Source organism: Zeugodacus cucurbitae, chromosome 6, assembly GCF_028554725.1.
Source record: "Zeugodacus cucurbitae isolate PBARC_wt_2022May chromosome 6, idZeuCucr1.2, whole genome shotgun sequence".
Classification (NCBI taxonomy): Eukaryota; Metazoa; Arthropoda; class Insecta; order Diptera; family Tephritidae; genus Zeugodacus; species Zeugodacus cucurbitae.
In genome coordinates this window covers 38,262,734-38,285,754 of record NC_071671.1, presented here as the reverse complement: position 1 = coordinate 38,285,754, position 23,021 = coordinate 38,262,734, and the positions used below count along the sequence as shown (strand labels likewise).

Sequence of the window (23,021 nt, the reverse complement as noted above, 5' to 3'; positions counted from 1 at the left end):
CGGACGGAATGCATTGTATTGAAATAATAATAATTTAACATGTTGAAATATAATGTAGGAACTAAGCAAGTGTTAAAATAGGCTGCCACTGAAAACCATAGAAATGGTAAAATCTTCTCCGATTTTTTTTTTAAACAAATCACAGATTAAATATTATATTTGACAAAAAGTTTACTAGAATAGCGAAAATCATAAAATTACAGGGAATATTATATATCGAAACACCTATCACATATCGTTAAATTGCAATGGACAGGCTTGGCTATAATCTGGTTTCACCCATATTCACACTGTACGAAGAAATAAGTTTGATTGATATATTTACATACATACATATGGTCAAGTGACCCATTTATAACACTATACTTATTACAATTAGTTTAGGACTTACAAACAACCGTTATGTAAACAAAACTATTATACACATGTACTATCTGTGCAACGTGTTGCGCGAGTATAATAAACATTGTCCATTCGGATTCGACTATGAATATTCAAAATCATCCTGAAATCAATCCGGAAAGTAGTCAAAGCATTATTTTTTCTTGTTGGATAATTTCTGGTTTAACATAGTTTTCGTCTGGTTCTTGAGCATACATTAATATAACTATCATACATATTTGAAAATTCAGACACTATATTGATCGTAGGTTCATTTAAGAAAAAGTAAAATGAGTAAAATTCGAACATGAAATTATATTTTATTTGTAATAAGTTAAAACTTGATTACGACCTCTAGTCTTTGGTGTACGTTTTCTTTTTTCTGCTTATGAAGGCGTTGGGAACGCTCAGATTTCGACGCCCTAGTACGAGCTTGTATATTTCTAATATTTTGTTCTTCAAGCCGCTACACACGCTCCGTATTCGACTCTGTGGCACGCGATTGCGATGCGAAGAGAATGAGTTGCAAAACGATTTTCAGATTCTCCATCACGGAGTCTTTTTGATACCCTCACCCAATAGTTCCCATATTTCCAGAAAGTTCACATTCCAGAAATAAATATAGCCTATGTCACTCGGTGTGAATGTAGCTTTCCAATGGTGAAACAGTTTTTGAAATCGGCACAGTAGTTTTTGAGTGTATTCAGTACAAACATACATACAAATCTTTCCTCTTTATAATAGTAGTATACAGTTGATCTCTTTTTTACACGATTTTTTCTTACACGGTGTTTTTGTACACTTCCGAGTTACCATTTTTACACGGTTTTACTTTTTTTACTCGGATTTTTTATTTTAATTGTATACTTTTTTGCAATAAAATCCAAATTCCATACGTCACAAATCCATTGCTGTTAATAGAATTTAATAAATTCTAAATTAGGTTTAAACGAAAAAATACAAATTTTAGATTTGAAAGCCTGTGAAAAGGTTGCAACAATTTCAATACGTATACAAATAAATGAAGCTGTATGAAGAAGTAAGAAAAAAGAAGACACAGAAAACACAGAAAACCGTTGTGCCAGAAAACATCGATACCGTACGTGAACTGATAATGCAAGACCGTCATGTAACATACCTTCAGATAGAGGCATGCCTATGCATTTCTCCCACCAGCATACATTCGATATTGCATGAACTCCTGGCCGTAAAAAAGGTTTGTTCTCGTTGGATCCCGCACAATTTGACAATCGCTCAAAAAAGGCTCAAAAAAAGTGCTTCGAAAATTGGTTAGAGCGCATGCAAAAGTGTATAAATCTTGATGGAGAATATTTCGAAAATAAATATTCCTATTTTCATTATTAGGCCAGAAATATATATAGCAGCCTTCGTACATACATATAATACCAGAAAAGTCTATAACAACAACAACAGAATTTCTTCAAAATATCTGAGAGACTTACCTATATTTTCGGTAAAAAAAAGATAAGCACTGAGGTCCTCATGTTTTATATATTTGGGCTTATAAAACTTATGGTCCGATTTCGACGATTTTTAGAAGAACGATGCCACACTATAAATGCATTATTTATGCAAAATTATGTTCTGATATGTTCATTAAATGATTCAGGTTGTCTTCAAAGCTCTTGTATTAGGCGTGATTGTGAATCGATTTGGACTATTTTCATAACATATCATTGGGATGCAAGGAAGATATCACAAACCAAATTTGGTCGAGAAGTTTCGGAGATATGGTTTTTGACTCATAAGTGGGCGGTGTCACACCCATTTAAAATTTTGTATACCAATTTGAGTTCCTAGTACGATCCCTTGTGCCAAATTTTACTTTTATAACTTTATTTATGGCTTAGTTATAAAAATTGATTGGTTTTCGGTTTTCGCCATTTTGGGGGCGTGACAATGGTCCGATTTCGCCCATTTACCAACTTTCTCTCAAAGCAACTTTGTTGCGAGAGTATAAAAACATCCAGGACATAGACTTTTACAAATATCTGCGCATAAAACTTATTTATGGGATTATTCAAGATTCTTTTCAGACGTGTCTGTTAACACAAGCCTATTTAAACAACATTTCAGCTGGTGCTCCGTCGGAACCACTTCTTTTCTTATAACATCTCAAAATGTTACCAAGCTCTTCAGATAATAATATTAGTAAATGAGCGAAAGATACTCTACCATATATATGTATATACCAACAGTTACATATACTACATATATTATACATGCCACCGTGCAAGAAAACAACGTCATTAAGGCTATATTTTTAATGTATTTGAACATTAAAAAATTATCCATACAATTCAATACATGTACATGTATGTATATAAGATCTATCTATATAATGTGATATAGTTATCATGGAAGACAAGTTTCAACTTTAACTTTAAACTATGCACACATACATACATACAGGTGTGTGCATTCGATTATTTCTCTACAAATCCTTTTTATTTATTGTACGAATATGTATATCTATATATTTATAGTTAAATCGTTTTGGAAGACATTTTTTCTTTCAATCTTTGTGTGTTACCTTACATTGTATATTTACATATATACATATGAGTATATATGCATGTTTATATAATGTTAATGAATGTGTTATTTCATTATATTATTTTGGAAGACATAGTTTACATTTGATTATGTTCAAATTGTCACTTTGACTTTTAGTTTAAGTATACCATACATTTAATTAATTAAATTTCCTTAAGTATCCAATATAAATTTCCCCAAATACACTTCATATGAATTGTAGCAAATAGTACTTATGTATATGGAACGCAGAAAGAAAATGAAATTTTCATTGTTTCTTTCGTTTTGGCATTTCAATTTCTACTTATCAGTGTTATTTATTCATTGACCTACCCCGGAGCTCTAGCATTTGTGCCCAGTTGCAAGGATGACCTTTTAAAATGGAAGTCCCAGTTCAAAGGCGTTAATCAGGGCATTACCGGAATCGTAAATGCCTATTACACCAAACAAGACTCCAAGAGCTATAATGAGGTAGTCCTTTGCAACTTCTTTTTGATCCAAAAGATGACCTTTGATTTTCAAATGGAAATAACATGGCCAGATGAAGCTCAACATGGTACCGGTGAAGCTACCAATGAAACCCATTAGAATTGAAAAATGTGGTATGAAAATAGCCATCATTATGGTTGACACTATCACACCGACTCGAAATCCGAGACCCCAAACTTTTAGTTCCCCATCCAAATGCCATATAGTCGGAAATTTCGTTTTTGGCGACCCTCTGAAGAAATTACGTTCGAGCAGTTCGCATGCTGCGTAGTAAGGCAAAGGATAGCTAAGTAATGCCTTTATGACCAAAAAGAAATTCACCAATCCTTTAAATCCCTGTGAGTGCAGATTGTTTGTGATCACTTGTTGTGTATCATCTTGGAAGGTGAGAAAGCAAATATAACCAAAGCCGGCTTTGAAAATCGCGGCTGCTATATGCGACCAATCCAACATCCAGTTGAATTTAGAGCGATCGATCATACTGCCTTCTAATGAGGGCAAAAATATCTGCGATGTGTATGAGAAGACAATCACACCCAATGAAATCGGAAAGTTCTCCATGTCAATGCTCCATCGTACCTTGGACCAACCCCACTCTCCAATCTGCAATATGCAATAGCCCAAAATAATGGCATTAATGACAATGTGTGACATGGTGCACCAGAAAGAGAGGGTCGATACCATTTTCAGGGATTTCAGAAAACCCATTGGTAACAAGAATATTCCCACGAACATCATCCAAGAACGTGAATCAAACGAACCTTGCGGGTAGGTGCCTGCCAATAAATCCCCACACACCACCACATACAGAATACAGGTCATTAACAACTCAATCAATTGGGCAATGCTAACGGCGCGAGCACCCAATTTCGGACCGAAACAAACCTTTGCAATAGCAACGTAGCTGTCGCGAACTCGTATCATTTGACCGGTGTTCGGGTCGGGTTCGTACAAGCACTGCACCAACACTTTGCCCGTATAGCAGCAGATGTAAGCTATGCCCACCATTGCTATGATGGCCCAATAACCGCCATGCAGCACAGCGAACGGCAACGAAACGATGAACATTCCTTGAATCGCATTGGTCACATTCCAAGCGGCCTGAAATTCGTCGATGTTTGTGCCACCGCCACCTTCACCTTCGCACACAAATGAACTGCCGTCTGAGGCTACACTTGCTTGTCTGTAAAAAAACAACAAAATACAAAACTAGATCTTTCAATTGCAAATAAGTTAAAAAAAAACATTATTTAAATCATAAAATCTATATCATTGCACAAAAACAACTGAAGTGTAGGGTATAGATATTAACTACTGGAAGGTTTACTAATATTTATTTAATTGTATCGAGTGTGAGAAAATAGAGAATTTTGATAATATTGATAGACTATCAAACTCTTATAATCTGCAAAATGTGTGTGGGAGTTTTAAAATATTGAAAATCGAGGTGCGAACATGGCATGAATTTCCGATGACCAGTATATGACATTAAATTTACCTGAATCCATCAGTTTGCTGATATCGTCCGTCATATTCATTAGCAGTAAATGAAGTGTTCTGATATTCTTCATTCTTGTATTCTCCATTGTTGGCATCTGTCCATTCATTTGGATTGCGAAAGGGATTCAATTCCGTGGGCCTTTCAGCGATTTGCGCTGGAAAAAGATTAAAATTTGAATTATTAATGAGAAAAATGATGATATAAAAACTGTAAATTAATTACATACATACATATGTAAATGGGATGTTATCTTCAAAACGTTAAGAAAACATTTGACCAATTTTGTTTAAACTCTCTTGGTTGAAAAAAGTAACCAAGAAAAACTTAGATGACACAGAAATGAAAGCGAAAAAAATATACGAAAAATCAGAAATTTGCAAAAAATGCCTGTTGAAGCTCAAGATCGGTTCAGGCATAATTATAAGACTACGCAGTCTTTCCCAATTACCTTGGTAGTGGCCCTCGCCAGCCCCTCCATTAAACATTCCTCGTGGATGTGAATTAAAATTTTGCTGTGCCGTTGCTGCTCCTGTTGTGTTGCTTCCTGGTTGCTCGTAGTCCTTCTTCTCGGGAATGTGCTGACGAGCTGTTTGCACGGCAACATTTATAATGTTTTTAATTGGCGGCAATGGTGTGGACTTTAATTTATTAATGAATGACATTTTGGCAAATTGATGTTGTGACAGTGAGATGACGACGTGTGCTGCTGATGGTGAAGGTGACGGTGGCGATTATGGAAATGTCAAAACACAATTACACTATCCGAATTGATGTGCTCAAGCTTATCGATTTTGCGTGACAGACAGATAATTTTGATTTTTCTCTTTCCGTTCACTGACTTAATAAGAACTCATTTATGTAGATTTCCGGAGGCTACTTTTAGCACATAAACTTTGGGCGTAATGATTCCGAGTTGCCAATAGTTTTATGTAACCAACTTCAATGCTCATCTCGAATACGGACACATGGATGCACAAATGCGTTCTTTACTTCATCTTCGCGAAAAAAACGAGACGAAACGATAAGCGATAATTAAAGCAAATACATACATGTAAATACGAGTATATGTATATGTTTCCAATGAAATAAGCTTATATGCTGTGGACCAGAATTTGTAATATGTAGCATGTAGTGCGAGTATGTTGTTTTATGTTTTACTTGTTGTATTATTACTTGTTCTACAACAGCGTATTTACTTGCAGTGCTCTATCACGTTAATGAAATTAACAGCATTTATTGTCGAATAAAATGAAAATAAAACCACTACGAATTTATATAACACAAATCTTATTACGGTAACTAACTGTAGTAGGATCCAAACCGAATTGATGGCTTATCTCATGTACGAGTAGTAAAACGGAATTTGCGCATGCGCCAAAAATTGTATGTATTTGGTAGGATTTGACATCTCATGTGGATGCTGTTGGCATCGTGGTCATTTTGCTGTCACAAATGGTTTGATGAAGCAATCCGCTGACTTTCATAAACGAATGGAATTAGAAAATTTGAAGCAATTTTCAATTGACGTGAGCCATCGAGATGCTGCTCACTACTTTAAGTCACTGACATCAACGTGAGTGTTCTTTACTGCATACATTGTCCTTGGAAGTACAAAATCTGTCTGCATATAGCGACCTTTTTTCAAGTGGCAACATTGGTCTGTTACACTTTTGAAATGAAATAATAGAAATAGATATAAATGTACATATATAAATAAGACAAATATGTATATGTATGTTGTAAAAAGAAATTATGCTCTCAAGTAATATTATGCTAGCATTTATGATAGCATTTTATGGCAACATGTTCGATATAAAGATTAATGTTACCTTCATTAATTTATTATCGATATTATATTAACTCTTGAAATATAATAAAAGAGGTCTTAGATTAAAATATTGAAAAACTCCTACTTTTAAACAAAAATGCACAAGTAGACTATTTAAACGTCTCTGCATTATGTCTTAATTATTTAGGCATAAAAATAAATTATATAATGATTACATAATGAAGTTAAAAATGGATATTGTGCGTAATACAAAATAATTTTATTATTTTCTTATCTCCACACTCCTAAATTTCCGTCCATGACATTATAACGTGCTTATTGCATTTTTTGTGTCAAAGTCTATACAAGCCCGGTAAGCATGAATTCTATCCTCTTACATTTAATACTCACCAATTGTTAAAATGAAATTGTTTTCGTATTATTTCATGTAAATTGCTTGAAATAATAGTATTATTAACACCTGATATGATCCCTGCCTAGTTTCTTTAATTCTTAGATCTTCATAAAATAAGTAACACAACTCTAGAAGGTTTTAAAAAGCAATGTTTGTTTCTAATACTTCGTACAAGCCCTTGTAAATTGTATCTCGAATAGCTGTCTAAAGTTTCATTCATAAAAAACGCGTTTAAAGTTTTGAGTTATAATATAGCCTACAGTAGCGCGCAACTTCTTCAGACTGTACAGATCTCTATAACTATTACTCGGATCGACTTGAATTTTGGACAATATGCCCAAGATGTTATGAAATTTAAACTATCGATTTCATATAAAACTTATTTTTTGTGAAATCCATGTAACTTCTTTAGAAAATTATCAACTGTTTTAGGATCTGATATTATTAATTATTAAAAAAATAGATCAACATTTCCATGCAACGTCGACTTCAGTTAATTAAGTTAGGTAAAATACTAACGAATTATTTTAACTAACTTAATTAGTTAATTATACCATATTTTAGGGTCCGACCGATTCCCGATTCCTTTATTCGCATCTGTACTGCCAAACTGTCAACAATGGGGCCGTTTGAAGGAAGTAGTTGCACTGAAGCGGTCAGTCAATAGGAGAAGAGTTGTGTTCTATCAGAACAACAACAGGCCACAAATATTGTTAGCGACTCAATTGAAGGTTCTTTTGTATCCACCTTATAATCCAGATCAGACATCAAATGATTATTACCTGTTCCTGTCTTAGACGAATGATGTTGTTGGTGAAAAATTCGTCTCCAGAGAAACTTTTAAAAACAGACTTCCAGTTTTTTGCCAATAGCAACGAGGACTTCTATAAGAGTGACCTTATGCAACTATCTTCAAAATCTCAACAAGATGTTAAACAAAACTGTGCTAAGCAAAACCTTCAATTTATGTAATGCCAAAATAATTAATTTCTATATGAAACAAACTGTGTTTTATAAGGTGGACAGGATAGTTCATGTTATAAGATTTGAAGAAATCAAAAAAGTAAAAAATATTGATTTGAGTGACATTCAAAAGAAGTACAAAGAATAGACCAAATATAGCTGATGCCGATTTCGATGCTGAAGTACCTTTCATTTGTGGGCCAAGATCAGCATACGAGTATCTGATGAAGTAGTCCGAGTTCTTTGATTAGTTATTATACCTACCATTGCATAAGAAAATATTGTTTTTCCATTTTTTGTTATGTTATATAAACTTGCTTAGATAATAAGTTAATCCTCAATAAAAACATCATGCTTTACGAGATAACATATATGCATATGTATATGCACAAATATTTATTGTCTTCTTAAAAAGTTAACATTTTAGACTGAATTAATAATTCCTATGAAATTCAAGTATATGTTGTAAAAAACTTTTACTTTTTTATTATGTCATACAATAAAATGTATCTGTAATATTTATTCTAAAGCTTTTATAACCATTTATGAATTATTAAGCTAAAATATGTTGTACGAAAGCTCTTCACGTAGCCATAGAAATATGTCGCCTGTGACTGCATGTGAAAGAAATAACTCTTCTGGCCGGAAATTGATATAACCACATAACCAACATATCTATGTATGTTCAAGTTGTAGGAAGGGCTACGTTCGGGCGGAATAAAACATAAAATTCTCTTGTAAAAAAAGTACTTTAAAAAAAGTCAAAATTGTATCCACGCTAGTTCGCAAGTTTTGAAGTTAAATAATATTAAAATTTCTATAGCCAAGTGTATTTTGCTAAATACTTTTTGTCAAGAATGAGTTTACACATTGAAAATAAATACACTTTTTTAACTTTGCGCAGCAAAATTTATTACTATTTACTTGAGTTTAACATTTGATATTTTATCAATGATGGTTACATACAACATTTAAAGATAATTGATACAACAGTGCAAAAGCCATGCAAAAACAAAGAACAATAAAAAAAAAAAATATATATATATATATCATTCAATTTTGTTAGTGTCAAGAAACTCTTTACACAATTCGTTTTTTTATATCTTCAAATGTGTTTCGCAGTTAACCGTACTATACCGTTACCTATTCTTCGTAATGATATTTACTATGACTTTGTCAATTAGTTGGTCATTAATTTTTGCTTTTTCCATATATATAATACCCAATATTGTCTTTTTAAAATTCCGGGTAAATGGTTATGGTTTGGAGTGGTCCAACTAACGCCCTAAAATCACCAATTGGACAAGCTTGAGTGCTATCAGAAATGCTTGTAACCCCCTAAAAAGTGTGTAATGTACTTGGTTAAAAAGAAAGATACTTATAAAGTAAATTATTGTTTTGTGTTAATATTGCTCTACTGAAATTATGGAAAAAATTATATTTACCTCGTCGAAAACATTTACTTATACCACAAATTAGTATAAACAATTTCAACATAATTCAACACATTGTAACGCAAATTTTGAAGTATTTGGACACAAACATTATTCAATTGAGCATTACCATTCTATTCCGCCCTTTCTGCTGGTTAGATAACGATATAAGGGTGCTTAGATCTCTTACTAGTGAAATGTGGCTATGGTTATGGTTATGGCTATATTCCAAAGTGAAAATTTAAAACTGACGGATATGGCATAACCGGCAAGGCAGGTCTCTCAACAAAATTTATTCAAAATATGCACATAGATTCAACAAAGTTTTCCCACACAAATAATATTCGAAATTCGCCACGAGGTGTTAGGGTTCTGTCAATTGCTGTAGCAGGTCTTCCTCACTCCAGCCAGTATGTTACTAATCTCGTCGTCTTTTCGTGCGTCGAATATCCTGTCGGCATTTGCAATGGTCGCAGCACTTCCTGGAGCATTTCGTGTATACGGTGCAATTGGTGACTGTTGCATGGGTGTGGCCATGGCGCCGATGACACTGTTCTGTGCACTGATCGACATTAATGGTGTGCTGGTGGGGAGAACGGCTCCAGTGGTGTTTGTGGTGGTGATAAAGTGGTTATAAGAAGGGTAACCATTCTGCAGCTGTTGGCTGTGCACTTGCGGCGGGTGATGCGGATGATGAGAGTGGTGATGGTGGTGATGTGGAGTGTATACCGAAGTGGTTGGCTGCTGTAAAGGTAATGCCAACTGGAGGGGGAATGCTAATGACGTCGGCGGATTACATGCACTTGAGGCGGCTAGCGTGTAAGGCAACTGAGTATAGTAGTTAGAAGCGGCAGCAGGGATGACCAATGAATTGTTGTAGGCTTCAAAGTCGTCGTAATTATGATTCGTATCTGGATATTTAGCGAACTTCATTTCGCCATCAGTTTTGCCCTGTTCCAGCCCATTGTCGCAGATTGCATGAGTGAAATCATTTTCTACGACACCCGAGTACCTTGCGAACTCATCGAAATGCATGCTCGGCGCATAGGAGCTGGGCAGCGTTGCGAAGCTGTCTGCTGTGTTGGCAATTGTTTGATGGAGCGTACTTGCAGTGGAGATACTCGAATCCTGTGAGTAAAGGGACTGATAGCTCGGCGCACAATTAGTGCTAAGTGTACCTTCTGTGGAGGTGGTAAATGCAGTAACAACATCGCAATTCGATAACGGTTGCCCCGAGTGGGTATTGCGTATCGATGGGTTGTCGGATCCAGAAACTGGTGGATAAAATGTACCTTTTACTGAGTAACCATGATTCAGTAATCCGCTACTGTTGCACGTTACATACATGCCTCGTTTGGTAATGACGGCTTTTGGTGTGGACGTCAGTGGATACGATACGAAAGAGCTCTGTTGAACTTTAGGCTCCATTTTGCCGTATCTCGGCAATTTCACTACATCTTTGTCGGAATTTTGGGCATTTGACGATTGATTCCGATTTGGTTTTGTTGTTTTGTTGCCAACCAGATGACTACCACCCTTCGCGTTTGATTTTTGCAGATTTGTTGCTTGGGATTCGTTAGTACATATGGACGGTGGACAATTGATGGCGTCCATGTGCTCAATTGTGTCGGAATTACTACAACAATCGACGGTGGTAGATGGCGAATAGTTGGAGCGCAATGTTTGCTCGTAAATAGTTTGATTCGAGCAATTTGTCGGATGTGTCTGGAAGCGTGTTGTGGAATTCTCTTCGACCAATTGGTTAAAGGATTGGTTCATTGCTGGTGAATTAGACGTTTTCTGTGCGCCAATATTTGGTTTATTGGCAGTGGCACCTTGATTGGACGAGCTATTATGTTCTTTTGTGGTTGGTTGTACAGCTCGAACTTTCGATTGCTTCTTCCGACGTGGACGATATTTGTAGTTGGGATATTCGGTCATGTGTATCACTCGTAGACGTTCCGCTTCTTCTACGTAAGGCCTTCGGTCTTGTGGAGTGAGGGAACGCCATTTTTTACCTAGAAATACATTAACTCTATAATTATAACAAATAACTGATTTTTAAACAATAAAATAATATCTATATATATAAAAATTCCATGTCACGTTGTTTGTCCGGGATTGGCGCCTAAACTACTGAACCGTTTTTAATGAAATTTTGCACACGTCTGCAGTTTGATTAAACATAAAAGATAGGATAGTTTATATTTAAAATTTTAGTCGCAATGTCCATCAGTCTGTTCAGTCGTCCACTTGGTCACGCGATAACTTGATATATATGATATATAAATTGACACACTTAACCCTTGCCACTATGAGAAGGCTAAAAATCGCATATAACTGCGATCAATTTTTATACTCTCGCAACAAATGTTGCTAAGAGAGTATTATTGTTTTGTTCACATAACGGGTGTTTGTAAGTCATAAAACTAAACGAGTTAGATATAGGATTATATATATAAAAATGATCAGGGGGACGAGACGAGTCAAAATCCGAATGTCTGTCTGTCCGTCCGTCCGTCCGTGTAAAGGATAACTTGAGTAATAATTGAGATATCTTGATGAAACTTGGTACACATGTTCCTTGGGACCGTGAGAGGTTTGCCCAGCCCCAAATATGTTTTTTGTATATATTTCGCAAACCAATAAAGCTATATAAACCAAACTTTCTGCAGTTGGTTTTCTTACGTACCCCACCACACACTATGAAAATAGTTGAAATCGGATAATAACCACGCCCACCTCCCATACAACGGTTAGGTTGAAAATTACTAAAAGTGCGTTAACTGACTAACGAAAAACATCAGAAATACTTAATTTTACAGAATAAATAGCAGAAGGAAGTTGCACTCAGATTTTTTACAAAATGGAAAATGGGCGTGGCGTCGCCCACTTATGGGTCAAAAACCATATCTCAGGAACTACTCGACTTGTTTGTAATAGTTTCCTTACATCCCAATGGTATGTTGTGAAAATAAGCAAAATCGCTTCACAACCACGCCTACTTCCTATATACCAGAACTTAGAAGATGATCTGAATAGTTTACTTTACAATATATAAAGTAAGCACTAGTGAAGATATCGGTGCAAAACTTTACACAAATACATACAGTATAATTATAGTGTGGCAGCCCATTTCTAAAAATCGCCGAAATCGGACCATAGGTTTTCAAGGCCCCATATATCGAACATGAGGACCTCGGTGCTTCTAACCTAATATTAGGGTTTCCAACTTTCAATGGACTTTATACAATATATATGACGAATATGTAAGTCAAATTGTGTATTATATAATATTAATTAAGTTAAATAAATAAATTGCGAGAGTATAAAATGTTCGGTTACACTCGAACTTAGCCCTTCCCTACTTGTTTTATTAGTTAATAGCAATTACAAAAGCGGGTAAATTTTTGATATTGTAAAAATACATAAATGTAAAAATGTAAAACATTAAAAAAAAGTGTGGAGTACATATTCTCATAAATTCGTTTTTTTGTTGTGATCGCAATAGCAATCAAAAATTACAGTGATTTAAAAATAGCAATATCGCTCATCACTACAGCAAAGCGTGGTCCGATCACTAGTATACTCTATGCATCCATCGTAATATCGTACAATGTTTAAATAATTATCCTGAATTCAGAGAAATTTATTAATATTAAACCCTACTTCTTCCTTCTTCTCAACCAACTGGCAAGAGGCTTGACCAGAAAGGTACGAGTGTTAATAGGTGTCGAGATCTGAAGTACTTAATTACAAAAACGAAAATTTCAAAAACTAAGATTTAATAATAAAAAATCGTTCGAAAAATCAAATATGCTGGAATAGAAATAACGGATACTTGATTAAAAGTATGTATCCTATCTATGTATCTTAATAAGTTTCCTTTAGACAATGGAAGTAATTACAAATAGATCCTTTCAAGAGTTCCCTATGCGAAAGACAAAAAGTAAACTTTTTTGTAAAAACAGTTTTAGTAATCGGATTCATTACTTGTTTTATATAAAAGTAAATTATATATCTCACGAACTAAATGTCCAACGGGAGAGGAATTTATATATGTACATTGGTATCTCATGAAGGTTAGACCAAATGCATTGATATTTCCCTAATGGTAAGACATTAAGATGGAGTCATATGTAGAAGTTCACGTAAGTGAGGAAAGTTTCTGACTATCATTCACTTGGCCAGGAACGATTCTTTTGCATGTGGCTCAAGCAGCTCACGACTTCCGGTCGTAGCCCAAGTATCCTCTTGGTAGCCAACAGACATCCGTTTGGAGGCGAGCTAAAGGCGAATCCCGCTTATGCGGTTGTGCGTAAGGTTTGGGACCCACCTCATAAAACCGAATAACCAATGATCAGATCGATCATGTTGTGATAGATGGACGACATGTATCCAGTGTTTTTGATGTGCGTACGCTTCGTGGTCCCAACATCGACTCGGACCCCTAACTTGTAGCAGCTAAGATACGCACCCGACTCTGTGTAGAAAAGCGCAAACGTCAACAAACACAAGAAAGGTTCGACATCAAGAAGCTGCAATCACAACCGACAGCCGAACGATTTTCTACTCGACTTGCACTCCTGCTCTCTGAGAGCACTCATCAGCATCTCGGTATAAGGGAAATGTGGAACGGCATATCAAACTCCTTACGTACAGCTGCCACCGAAACCATTGGCTTTCGGTAATGTCAAAAAAACAACTGTTATGATGAGGATTGTCGTCTCGCAGTTGAGAGAAAACAGACTGCCTACCTCGCAATGTTGCGATCGACAGCAACACGAGCGGAATGGGAAAGATATCGAGAGCTGAAGAGGGAAGCAGAAAAAAAAGAGAGCGAAATACGTGAGTATGAAAAGCTTGAAAAACTGGCCGACAGTGGTAATGCTCGAAAAAATTTTACGAAAAGATCCGGCGAACTGAAGGTTTCAAGACCTGAGCACACTCCTGTAGGACTCCCAGAGGTGATCTAGTTGTTGATGACCAGACTATACTGAGTTTGTGGACGGAACACTCTCCAGCCTGCTGAATGGCAGTGAAAGTACAACACTAGGAGATGGCGAAACCGATTCCCCTAGCGACGACGATGGAACAGATGTTCCATTGCCCGACCGTGAAGAAATTAGAATAGCAATTACCCGCTTGAAGAACAACAAGTCGTCGGGGGCCGATGGAAATGCGGCGGCGAAGAGCTGATAGGATGCATTCATCAGCTTCATCCTCCTCCAAGCAGCTTCTGCAGCTGGCACTAGGTAAATTTTGTAGTTTTACCGCGTGAATCCCGAATTGCCAATTCGAACACCTACGTCAAGGGAAAAATTGACCTTATTGATGGCGAAGAGTTCCTATGACCTCTTGTGTTTACTGAGGGCCAGAAGGATATAGCGATAGAACAAATGCTAGTGACTGTCCAGCACTTGCTCAGTTCAGCTGAGATACATTCATCCAGAAGCAAATTGCAACTGGATAGTGGTACTCCTACTTGTTCCCATTCCACTGTAGGTGATACCGACGTGTCTAGCCCAGCAAGCTAATCAGCCTTGTATTTTCCTGCGATTCCACTGTGGCCAGGCAATCTAGTCTGATTGCGAAGCGATCCGATACAACAGATAGCGAGGGCTGCCCTTTCTTCACCAGCCTGGAGCGCACAGTTAGTGAGCCAATGACTAGTACCGCCGCTATCACCTCTCTGAAAGATGATGCGCTTCGCAGCAGTAAATCCGCTGCAACCTTTATGGCAGCCACTTCCGTTTGAAAAACGCTACAGTAGTCCGGAAGCATGAAGCTGAGGTTGGTGAGTATTGGATCGAAGGAAAATATTTCGATTTTGGAGACTAACTGCGAAAAATTGAGAACATACAATTTTTTAATTATGACTCAATCTCTCGGAAAATTTTTATTTGATCCAATGCCCAGAACAAAATCGATTTTGCCGTATAGTGTTTTGAAACGAAACACTTTTATTTGTGTTCAATACCAAATATTTTATTAGACTTTCCAGATGAAAAAAATTAAGGTTATTGTGGTAGTTTAGGAAGGTTTTAGAGGGCAAATTCCTGATACCACATGATTCCATTAAACATTTGAAAAATTGTATTTAATTTAACACATTTGGAATTTTTTTTAGCAATCCTGGATGTTTTATAGGAAGTTAAGGGAAAATTGTCCACTTTAATAATAATACATTTTGTAATTAAATATATTACCTAGCATTTTACTAAGATCTGCGTTGTGAAGGTCTGGATTTTCGTCGGCTAGTTTTTTCCGCTCGATTTTCGCCCACACCATAAAAGCGTTCATTGGTCTACGTATTCGGGTCTCTTTGGCACATTTTGCGGCATTGACGCCCGTACGAAATTTTGCATCGTTCACTTTTTGTTGCCTTTCCAAGTACGAGCAATTTACGTTGCAAATGTCGTCCTTGTAATCTGTATAGTTCCATACCGGGGTTTCGGCGCCCGTTGTACAGTCTTCGGTATCGTGTACGGGTACATTTACAGCCACCATATTGGGATGACTAAGAAATTTGTTTAACATGACTTGATTATTTGTGAGTAGCGGTAGATTCGAATTTAGCAGAGGCGATGTTGTGGCAAGAAAGGACGAAGGGTACACCGTATTCGCTTCACTTTGTGATAAATTTCTATCAATGATTTCGGCTTCATATGCGGACTGATGTATGGCCGGTGAATGTAGGCTTGGCGAAGAATGTTCACTATCATGCCGGACACTGTACGAATCGCTACCAGCGATTACCATGCTTTGCTCCTGTAGATCGTGTGCGAGACTGTATTCGGGTAAACGTGACATGAATGGCTGGTACTTTTTATGGCTGAAAGAAGAAAATAGGTGATCGAAGATGTATAAGAGCAATTTAGTAAATATAATTTGGTAAATATACATATGTTATTTAATAACTAATGGCATACTTAATCTGTTTTATTAAAGAATATCGCACTTATACTCTCACGATCTCCAATTCTTATAAATTAACTGAGGTAGGTATGGATGTAATCATATGCATATGTATATGTATAAAGAAATTATCACAATGTCAGTATCAAAGCATGACCATTATTAATTATTCTATACTACTTTTATAAACAGGAAAGATTTGTATGTACTATATGTTTGTAATGAATAAACTCAAAAACTATTTACTATGCCGATTTCAAAAATTGTTTCACCATTTCACAGTGGTTTTCCCAAAAATCTAACGGTACTTTCTAAAAATAGAGTTAAACGCATGAATAACTGTATTTTTCTAAAGCACACCAGACATTTTTTTAAAAATTCGCAGCAACAACGCACTTCAAATTGTTCTGGTAATTGTTCAGGTTAACGAATCAAGATTATTTTTAATGGCTTTTGAAGCTAAAGGTATTTATTTTAACTTGTGAAATTAATTAAGACTAACGTGATTTGTATTTTTTTTTTGTGAACTTAGTGTTTTATATCACCTATTTTTTTGTACCTTTTTTCTACGTCTTCAATGTGTTTACATAAAGTTTTAGTTGTGTTCCCCCGCGACCCCCCGTTAGATTTATTTCACATTCTCTTTACCAGAGTCTTAAGCTAATAAAAGTGTTACAGTTAGGTGCGGAAATTTGCAGATGTAGAAGTAATCGCCAAAATAGTAATGGCCTTTAAATTAACTATTTTTAAGTTCAAACTCATTATAATTGGACTAAAAAAGCTTGGAAAGAAGGATAAACCATCTTTATTTCAATCTATGTACGGTTTATTAGAGGATGTATTATAATTTTTTGTTCAAATTATAATGGCTGTAGAATGGCAGTGAAAAAATGAACTGTATTAAATTGGTTGATAATTTGCTTTTTTTCCTGCATGATTTGTTTATATGATATTATTCTTACAGGTTGAATGTGGGCGTTGGATGGGGAAACTATAACGACAAATCATGTTCAGCTTGTGTATCGCTTTCTTAAATGTTTTTACAAAGCCTTACTGAAAGTTTTGACGCTCCGACCATGACCATGAGAAGTATTTTTGCGCATGATTACCATATAATGGCAATTACAGTTCTATGGGAGCTATAGGACCTAGTAGTCCGATGGGACCAATTTTTTTACTATATATTTAAAATAAATTTCTAGAATTTTGGTGAAAATTTCAAAGCGATATCTCAACGGGAAGTATTTATGACCGCACCTTCATACAAACCGAACCACTGTGCATTGGAAAGCTACATTCACTCTGAGTAACATAGGCTATGTTTATTGCTAGAAAATATTAGGGATCCAAGGTGTAAAAAAGTGCACTAAAAACGTAAGTTATTTGAAAATTGTCGCATTGTCGCCCCTCACACCGTTCAATCAGATGGTACCTAAACGGCGCAACTCGACATACAAATGTATGACGGATGCGTATGTGTGTGTAAAAATTTAAACTTTTGAAATGTTTCTTTAAACCCGTGCGAAGCCGGAGCGGGCTGCTAGTATAATATATTTAGAGTACTCACAAGTTGTCGGAAAGTTATAAGTCATAAATGAAAATGTTAAAAAAATACGATGGTTGTGAGCACTTCGTTATAACTTGGTTTTGACAAATCATTAAAAAATGCAGATTACTGAAAAACAAAAAGTTTCAATATACAACGAACAGAATACATAGCGCACTGAGTCGTAATTGTCTAAATTTATTTTGTAATCGATCCAACAACAATTTTTTTAAACCAGAGTAAAAGGTTAAAACTTTATGATATTACTACACTTTATGACAACTTGTGAGTACCTCAATTATATATGTATTAAAAAACAATTATTGCGGATACCCGAAATGTTTAAAAATGTATCTCAAGGGTAATTGACATTGGCACTTGGGATATTGATGTTTAAAACAAGTTCTGGACATTTATCCGAGTCAAATTTGGAATAGTATTTTCTTATGATCCTATCTAAACCTATTTTTTAATATTTCAGTGACAGTGTCAGTGACAGTCTCACGAAATCTTATAGGGAAAATGCTGACTAATAGAAGGCGTAATATAATTCTATTATAATAATATTATAAACCTATAAGACTTTGAGAACAAGGAACCATATGAGAATATACCCGTAATGTAATATCGTCTAAAATTTACCGTTTTCAAAAAGTGCCAAAATTACAGTTTAAATGCATATCAGCATAAAAGATACTTTTAAGATTTGAAAATTTAACTATCTAACTTTCTGTGTAGCGTATGACTTACGGAACAAGTTTAAATATACAGTAGTTTTCCGAAGTAACGAACACATTAATTGTCAGGCCTGTTCGTTACATCAAATTTTCGTTAATTTGAGTACTCACTTTGAGGTATATTTTTCAAGAAAAATTAGTTAAATAAATTAGAAAATTACTAAAAGTGGGTTAACTCACTAGCGAAAAACGTCAGAAACACTAAATTTCACATAAGAAATAGCAGATGAAAGCTGCACTCAGATTTTTTTACAAAATGGAAAATGGGCGTGGCGTCGCCCACTTATGGGTCAAAAACCATATCTCAGGAACTACTCGACCGATTTCAATGAAACCTGGTTTGTAATAGTTTCCTTACATCCCAATGATATGTTGTGAAAATAGGCCAAATCGCTTCACAACCACGCCTACTTCCTATATACCAGAACTTTGAAGACAATCTGAATCGTTTACTTTACAATATATATAGTAAGCACTAGTGAAGATATCGGGACGGAACTTTGCATAAATACTGCATTTATAGTGTGGCATCGCCCTTCTAAAAATCGCCAAAATCGGACCATAATTCTAATAATATGTCTCCGTGCCAAAAATGGTTGAAATCGGGTCATTATTTCCCCTAGCTCCCATATATGTACCTAATATTAGGGTTTTGAAACTTTCAATGGATTTTATATCATATATACTTATGCCGAATAAGTGAGTCAAATTGTGTGTTATATTAATACAATTAAATAAATAAATTGCGAGAGTATAAAATGTTCGGTTACACCCGAACTTAGCTCTTCCTTACTTGTTCTGGAATATTTTACTATGTTAGCAATTTTTTCTTTGTTTGTAAATGTCACAAATAATTTTTAGTTTTTCAACAACCTTCTTGTTACTTTTTTATTGAAATTTATTATAATATCTATTAACTATTAAATACAAGTTCCCAACAGAGAGTAGTTATTTGTTAGACCGAATACACCTGATGACAGAAAACTATGAGTGCGCTAAATGAATATCTAATGCATTTCCGTCGAAACTTAACAAAACAAATTGAAAATATCTGAGTATCCTTGTCCCTAGCTCTATGTATGTTTGTGAAAACTATAAATAATTTAAAAAGTAAACAACGAGCGTGGAACCGCAATTCTTTGGATACATACTAATTTCTTCATAAGCATTATGCCGAAAACTCTGTCGATATATTATATTTTATATTCTTAAAAACATGAAGCAATAGAGATAACAATTATATATTGACTGTTGATTAATAAAAAATCAAGGCAAATTTGTGATTTCTTTAATATTTGGCGCAGGGTTACTATATTATAACTGCACACTTTATTTAATGTGTTTCGTTTACAAGGAAGGCCCACTGTCCTGCTGATTCAGTTGCAGGAATGTTAAGTCACAGTCACCATTGGACAAAAGTGTCCCCATAAAATGGACACTAGTAGCCCAGCAACAAAAGTGAGTATCGGTAAAGAAGTCAGCAAACAACGAGCGACCATCGATTTATAAGTCGGGGAAATATATTCAAAACAGATATATTGACAGTATCCTTTAAATCTTACAAAGGAGGATAGAAAAGAAAGAAGAAAAAAGAGAAAAAGCGTTACGCTAGTCGCAAAGCTGCTACCACACCATGGCGGTATTGTCGCTTTGCCTTCTGTCATGCTTGCCGCGGCTGCGACAATATTACCCCACAAACTTCATGCATACATAAGATGAGTCGATGCCGGTTTGAGCGAGGCCTTGGAGTGGCATCGGTGGCGGTGATGGTGACGGAGGCGGAGGCGGCAGCAACGGTAGTGTGGCATTTGTTGTGTGTATATTGTATATGAATGTGGATGTGGATGTGCCCCATGAATTTCATTCTTCGGTAGACATAAATGTAAATTGGGCGCGTGCAGCTATTGTATTATCAAAGAAGGCCGCGTCGCTGCCCCACTGCATGCCAACGGCCGTCAGACGAGCAGACAAGGAGGCCAGCAGCCAACAACCAGACAACTAACAGCCAACAGTCGGACGGACGAATGCACGGACGTACAGAAAGTTGGCATTAACAAGCGAAGAGCTGAAAGCTCCGAACTGTGAGCTACGATATCATAAGCGGCTGAATAGCGAAGTCTTTTAGAAGATTCGACACATCGACACATTTCGAAGTAATTCGCCTTCCGAGAATTTGGCAAATAAAATATATTCCACTCCAGTTTGGTAGTTCGGCAGCAGCGCGACAACCCGCAGTAGCCACTTGAATGTGAAACAGTGGAACAACGACTGCAATTCCGAATGCGAATGCAGCTCCCTTTAAATATCATTCACCTTCGCCTGTACCCCTTCGAGGCGGTGAGCCAGATGTCAGTAGGGAAAATGTTCTGCTCCATTTATCGTTGTTTGATTTTCCCTTTTCATGCAAGGAATAAGTACAAAACAACAAAAACAATGACATGTATATGAGCGCAACCTAAATGTGGAAGCGTGTATGGTACTTTTGCCTTCGTATACCGTAGCTGAGCAGAGTAGGGCCCAAAGAAATGCATAAGCTTAGCCATCAATTAGCCTAATTGAATTTTTCACAGCAGCAGCGCATTTTGGCCTTCTACGTGGAGTAACCTAAAATAAATCGTTATAAACGAAGCGGCGAGTCGTTTTGTATTTGTATGGGCAAACTGTCGGTTAGCGCTCTGGAGACGCGGCATGCGAGTTATTCGCGACACTCGCCGTTCGGCGTTCGGAGACAATTGAGACAGGATAATTTATTGGGTCGGACTAGCTAAGACAACTGTTATATTTTCAGATAGTAGCATAGAAATCTCTACCGGGAAAAGTCACGTACATACATACTTATACATTCATATACGCTTTTGAACGTGTGTAAATGCTCGTATGTGTTAAATCGGATCGTGCATATACATGCAGTAGTTTTCCGAAATAACGAACACATTAATTGTCAAGCCTGTTCGTTATATCGAATTTTTCATTAATAATTAATGAGTTAAATATCCGTAAATTGCAGTTTAATAAATTGTTTTATGAAACTATTTGTTCCAAAAGGAAAAACTATAACAGAACAATTCAAATGTTGCCTCAAAAGAAGTAATGTGCTTTAAAAGCAAAGCAAATGAAGTTCAATCATTACAGAAAATTTTGCAAAATTGATATTGTTCATCTTTGCTGCTTTCAGCCTTTTTATACTACTTAAATTGCTGTATAAAAGGGCAGCTACTCCTTCCTTTGATAATTTTATCCCTGGCGCTCTGCAGAGCATATATTTATTTTATCAGCTTCCAAAATGGACCAATTCAGCAAATTCACCACTACAGTTGTTTCCATTTTGTAGCAGCAGCTCATACTTTTGGAAAGGTTTACCTTATTTTTTAATATAGTCGAAACGGTGGACACTTTTCAATTAATTTTGTACACAATTCCGACTTATACTTCTATTTGGTGCTTATTAATAATTTTAAACTTTTCTATCAAATTCAATATTTTCCGCGTACTCTTTTTTTAAATTTGCACATTTTATTTGGAATTTTTCCATGTTCTTTTCTTTTATTACTCTTTTTACAACGATTTTGTTTGATTTTATACTCATTCTACATATGTATGTATGTCTTCTTCGTGTTGTTTGTTAAACCGAGTACTTATAAATCGCCGATGTTCGTTATTTAAGATACTCAATGTAAAAAATTTGCTTGTTCGTTATAAGCGGTTTTCGTTAAAACGAATATTCGCATATGTATGTCGAAGGTTATGCACCATAAGCACCAATTTGGATCTATCGATTCTTAGAGAGATCTGATTAAAAGAAAAACACATTACTTAAGCATACCAGTGGTTTTCATAACTTACTTACATACATAAATGAAGAATAGATAGTTACTAAAAATGAAAGTTTGCATGTCAATATGTAGATCGCACACCTAATCATTTTATCGTTTGCAAATTTCACCTAATATTGGAACAGTAAGTAATTATGTTAATCAGTTCTTAGAAGTTTATGCTAGAAAGTCTAAATCTGCATTAAATTTGAACTTTGACATTGTCAACTTCTTAATCATGGTTGAAAAAAGGACAATGTTTCAATGATCTGAGAGCTCTGACGTAAATTTCCGCCTTTTTATTCGCCAGATCCATAGCTTGACTTTTATTCAATGTGGCCCTTACAGCGCATTTGTATAGACCACAGTTGTATAATTCTTTAACTTACTCGTAAATCTACTTAAATTCGAGTTATTATACAATAAAATATTCTCAGAACTTCCCCGATTTTATCGTCCTGCAATACATATGTATGTATGTATAATTTTATGATAAACCCGT

The 23,021-nt window shown here is 35.7% G+C and overlaps 2 protein-coding genes across 6 annotated transcripts in view; both read right to left on the bottom strand.

Moving 5' to 3' along the window:
- Positions 1 to 2,683: 2,683 nt before the first annotated feature.
- LOC105217499 (vesicular inhibitory amino acid transporter) lies at positions 2,684 to 6,278 on the bottom strand. 4 transcript variants are annotated; one of them, XM_011192533.3, is made up of 4 exons: positions 6,124 to 6,278; positions 5,376 to 5,513; positions 4,925 to 5,081; positions 2,684 to 4,609 (listed from the first exon to the last, which is right to left on the bottom strand). In XM_011192533.3, the coding sequence occupies exons 2-4, from the start codon at positions 5,410 to 5,412 to the stop codon at positions 3,313 to 3,315; spliced, it is 1,491 nt and encodes a 496-aa protein (XP_011190835.1). In that variant the 5' UTR covers positions 5,413 to 5,513; positions 6,124 to 6,278; the 3' UTR covers positions 2,684 to 3,312. The 4 variants fall into 4 exon arrangements, with proteins under 4 accessions (XP_011190835.1, XP_011190836.1, XP_011190834.1 ...); XM_011192534.3 differs by having other exon boundaries at positions 6,101 to 6,266; XM_011192532.3 differs by having other exon boundaries at positions 2,687 to 4,609; positions 5,376 to 5,922.
- A 2,213-nt stretch (positions 6,279 to 8,491) lies between these two features.
- LOC105217501 (putative transcription factor SOX-15) overlaps positions 8,492 to 23,021 on the bottom strand; it is a 34,089-nt gene continuing 19,559 nt past the window's right edge. For both annotated transcript variants that reach the window (XM_029043609.2, XM_054234258.1), the window contains 2 exons: positions 15,716 to 16,341; positions 8,492 to 11,524 (listed from right to left, as the gene is read on the bottom strand). In XM_029043609.2, coding sequence (XP_028899442.1) covers positions 9,882 to 11,524; positions 15,716 to 16,341 — 2,269 coding nt within the window. In that variant the 3' untranslated portion in view covers positions 8,492 to 9,881. The remainder of the gene's footprint in view (positions 11,525 to 15,715; positions 16,342 to 23,021) is intronic.

Coding starts and splice junctions, on each gene's coding strand:
- LOC105217499 (XM_011192532.3), bottom strand. CDS start 5,589: ATGTCATTCATTAATAAATTAAAGTCCACACCATTGCCGCCAATTAAA. Junction 5,082..5,375: donor TGGCGAGGGCCACTACCAAG/GTAATTGGGAAA, acceptor ATCTTTTTCCAG/CGCAAATCGCTGAAAGGCCC. Junction 4,610..4,924: donor CAGCAAACTGATGGATTCAG/GTAAATTTAATG, acceptor GTTTTTTTACAG/ACAAGCAAGTGTAGCCTCAG.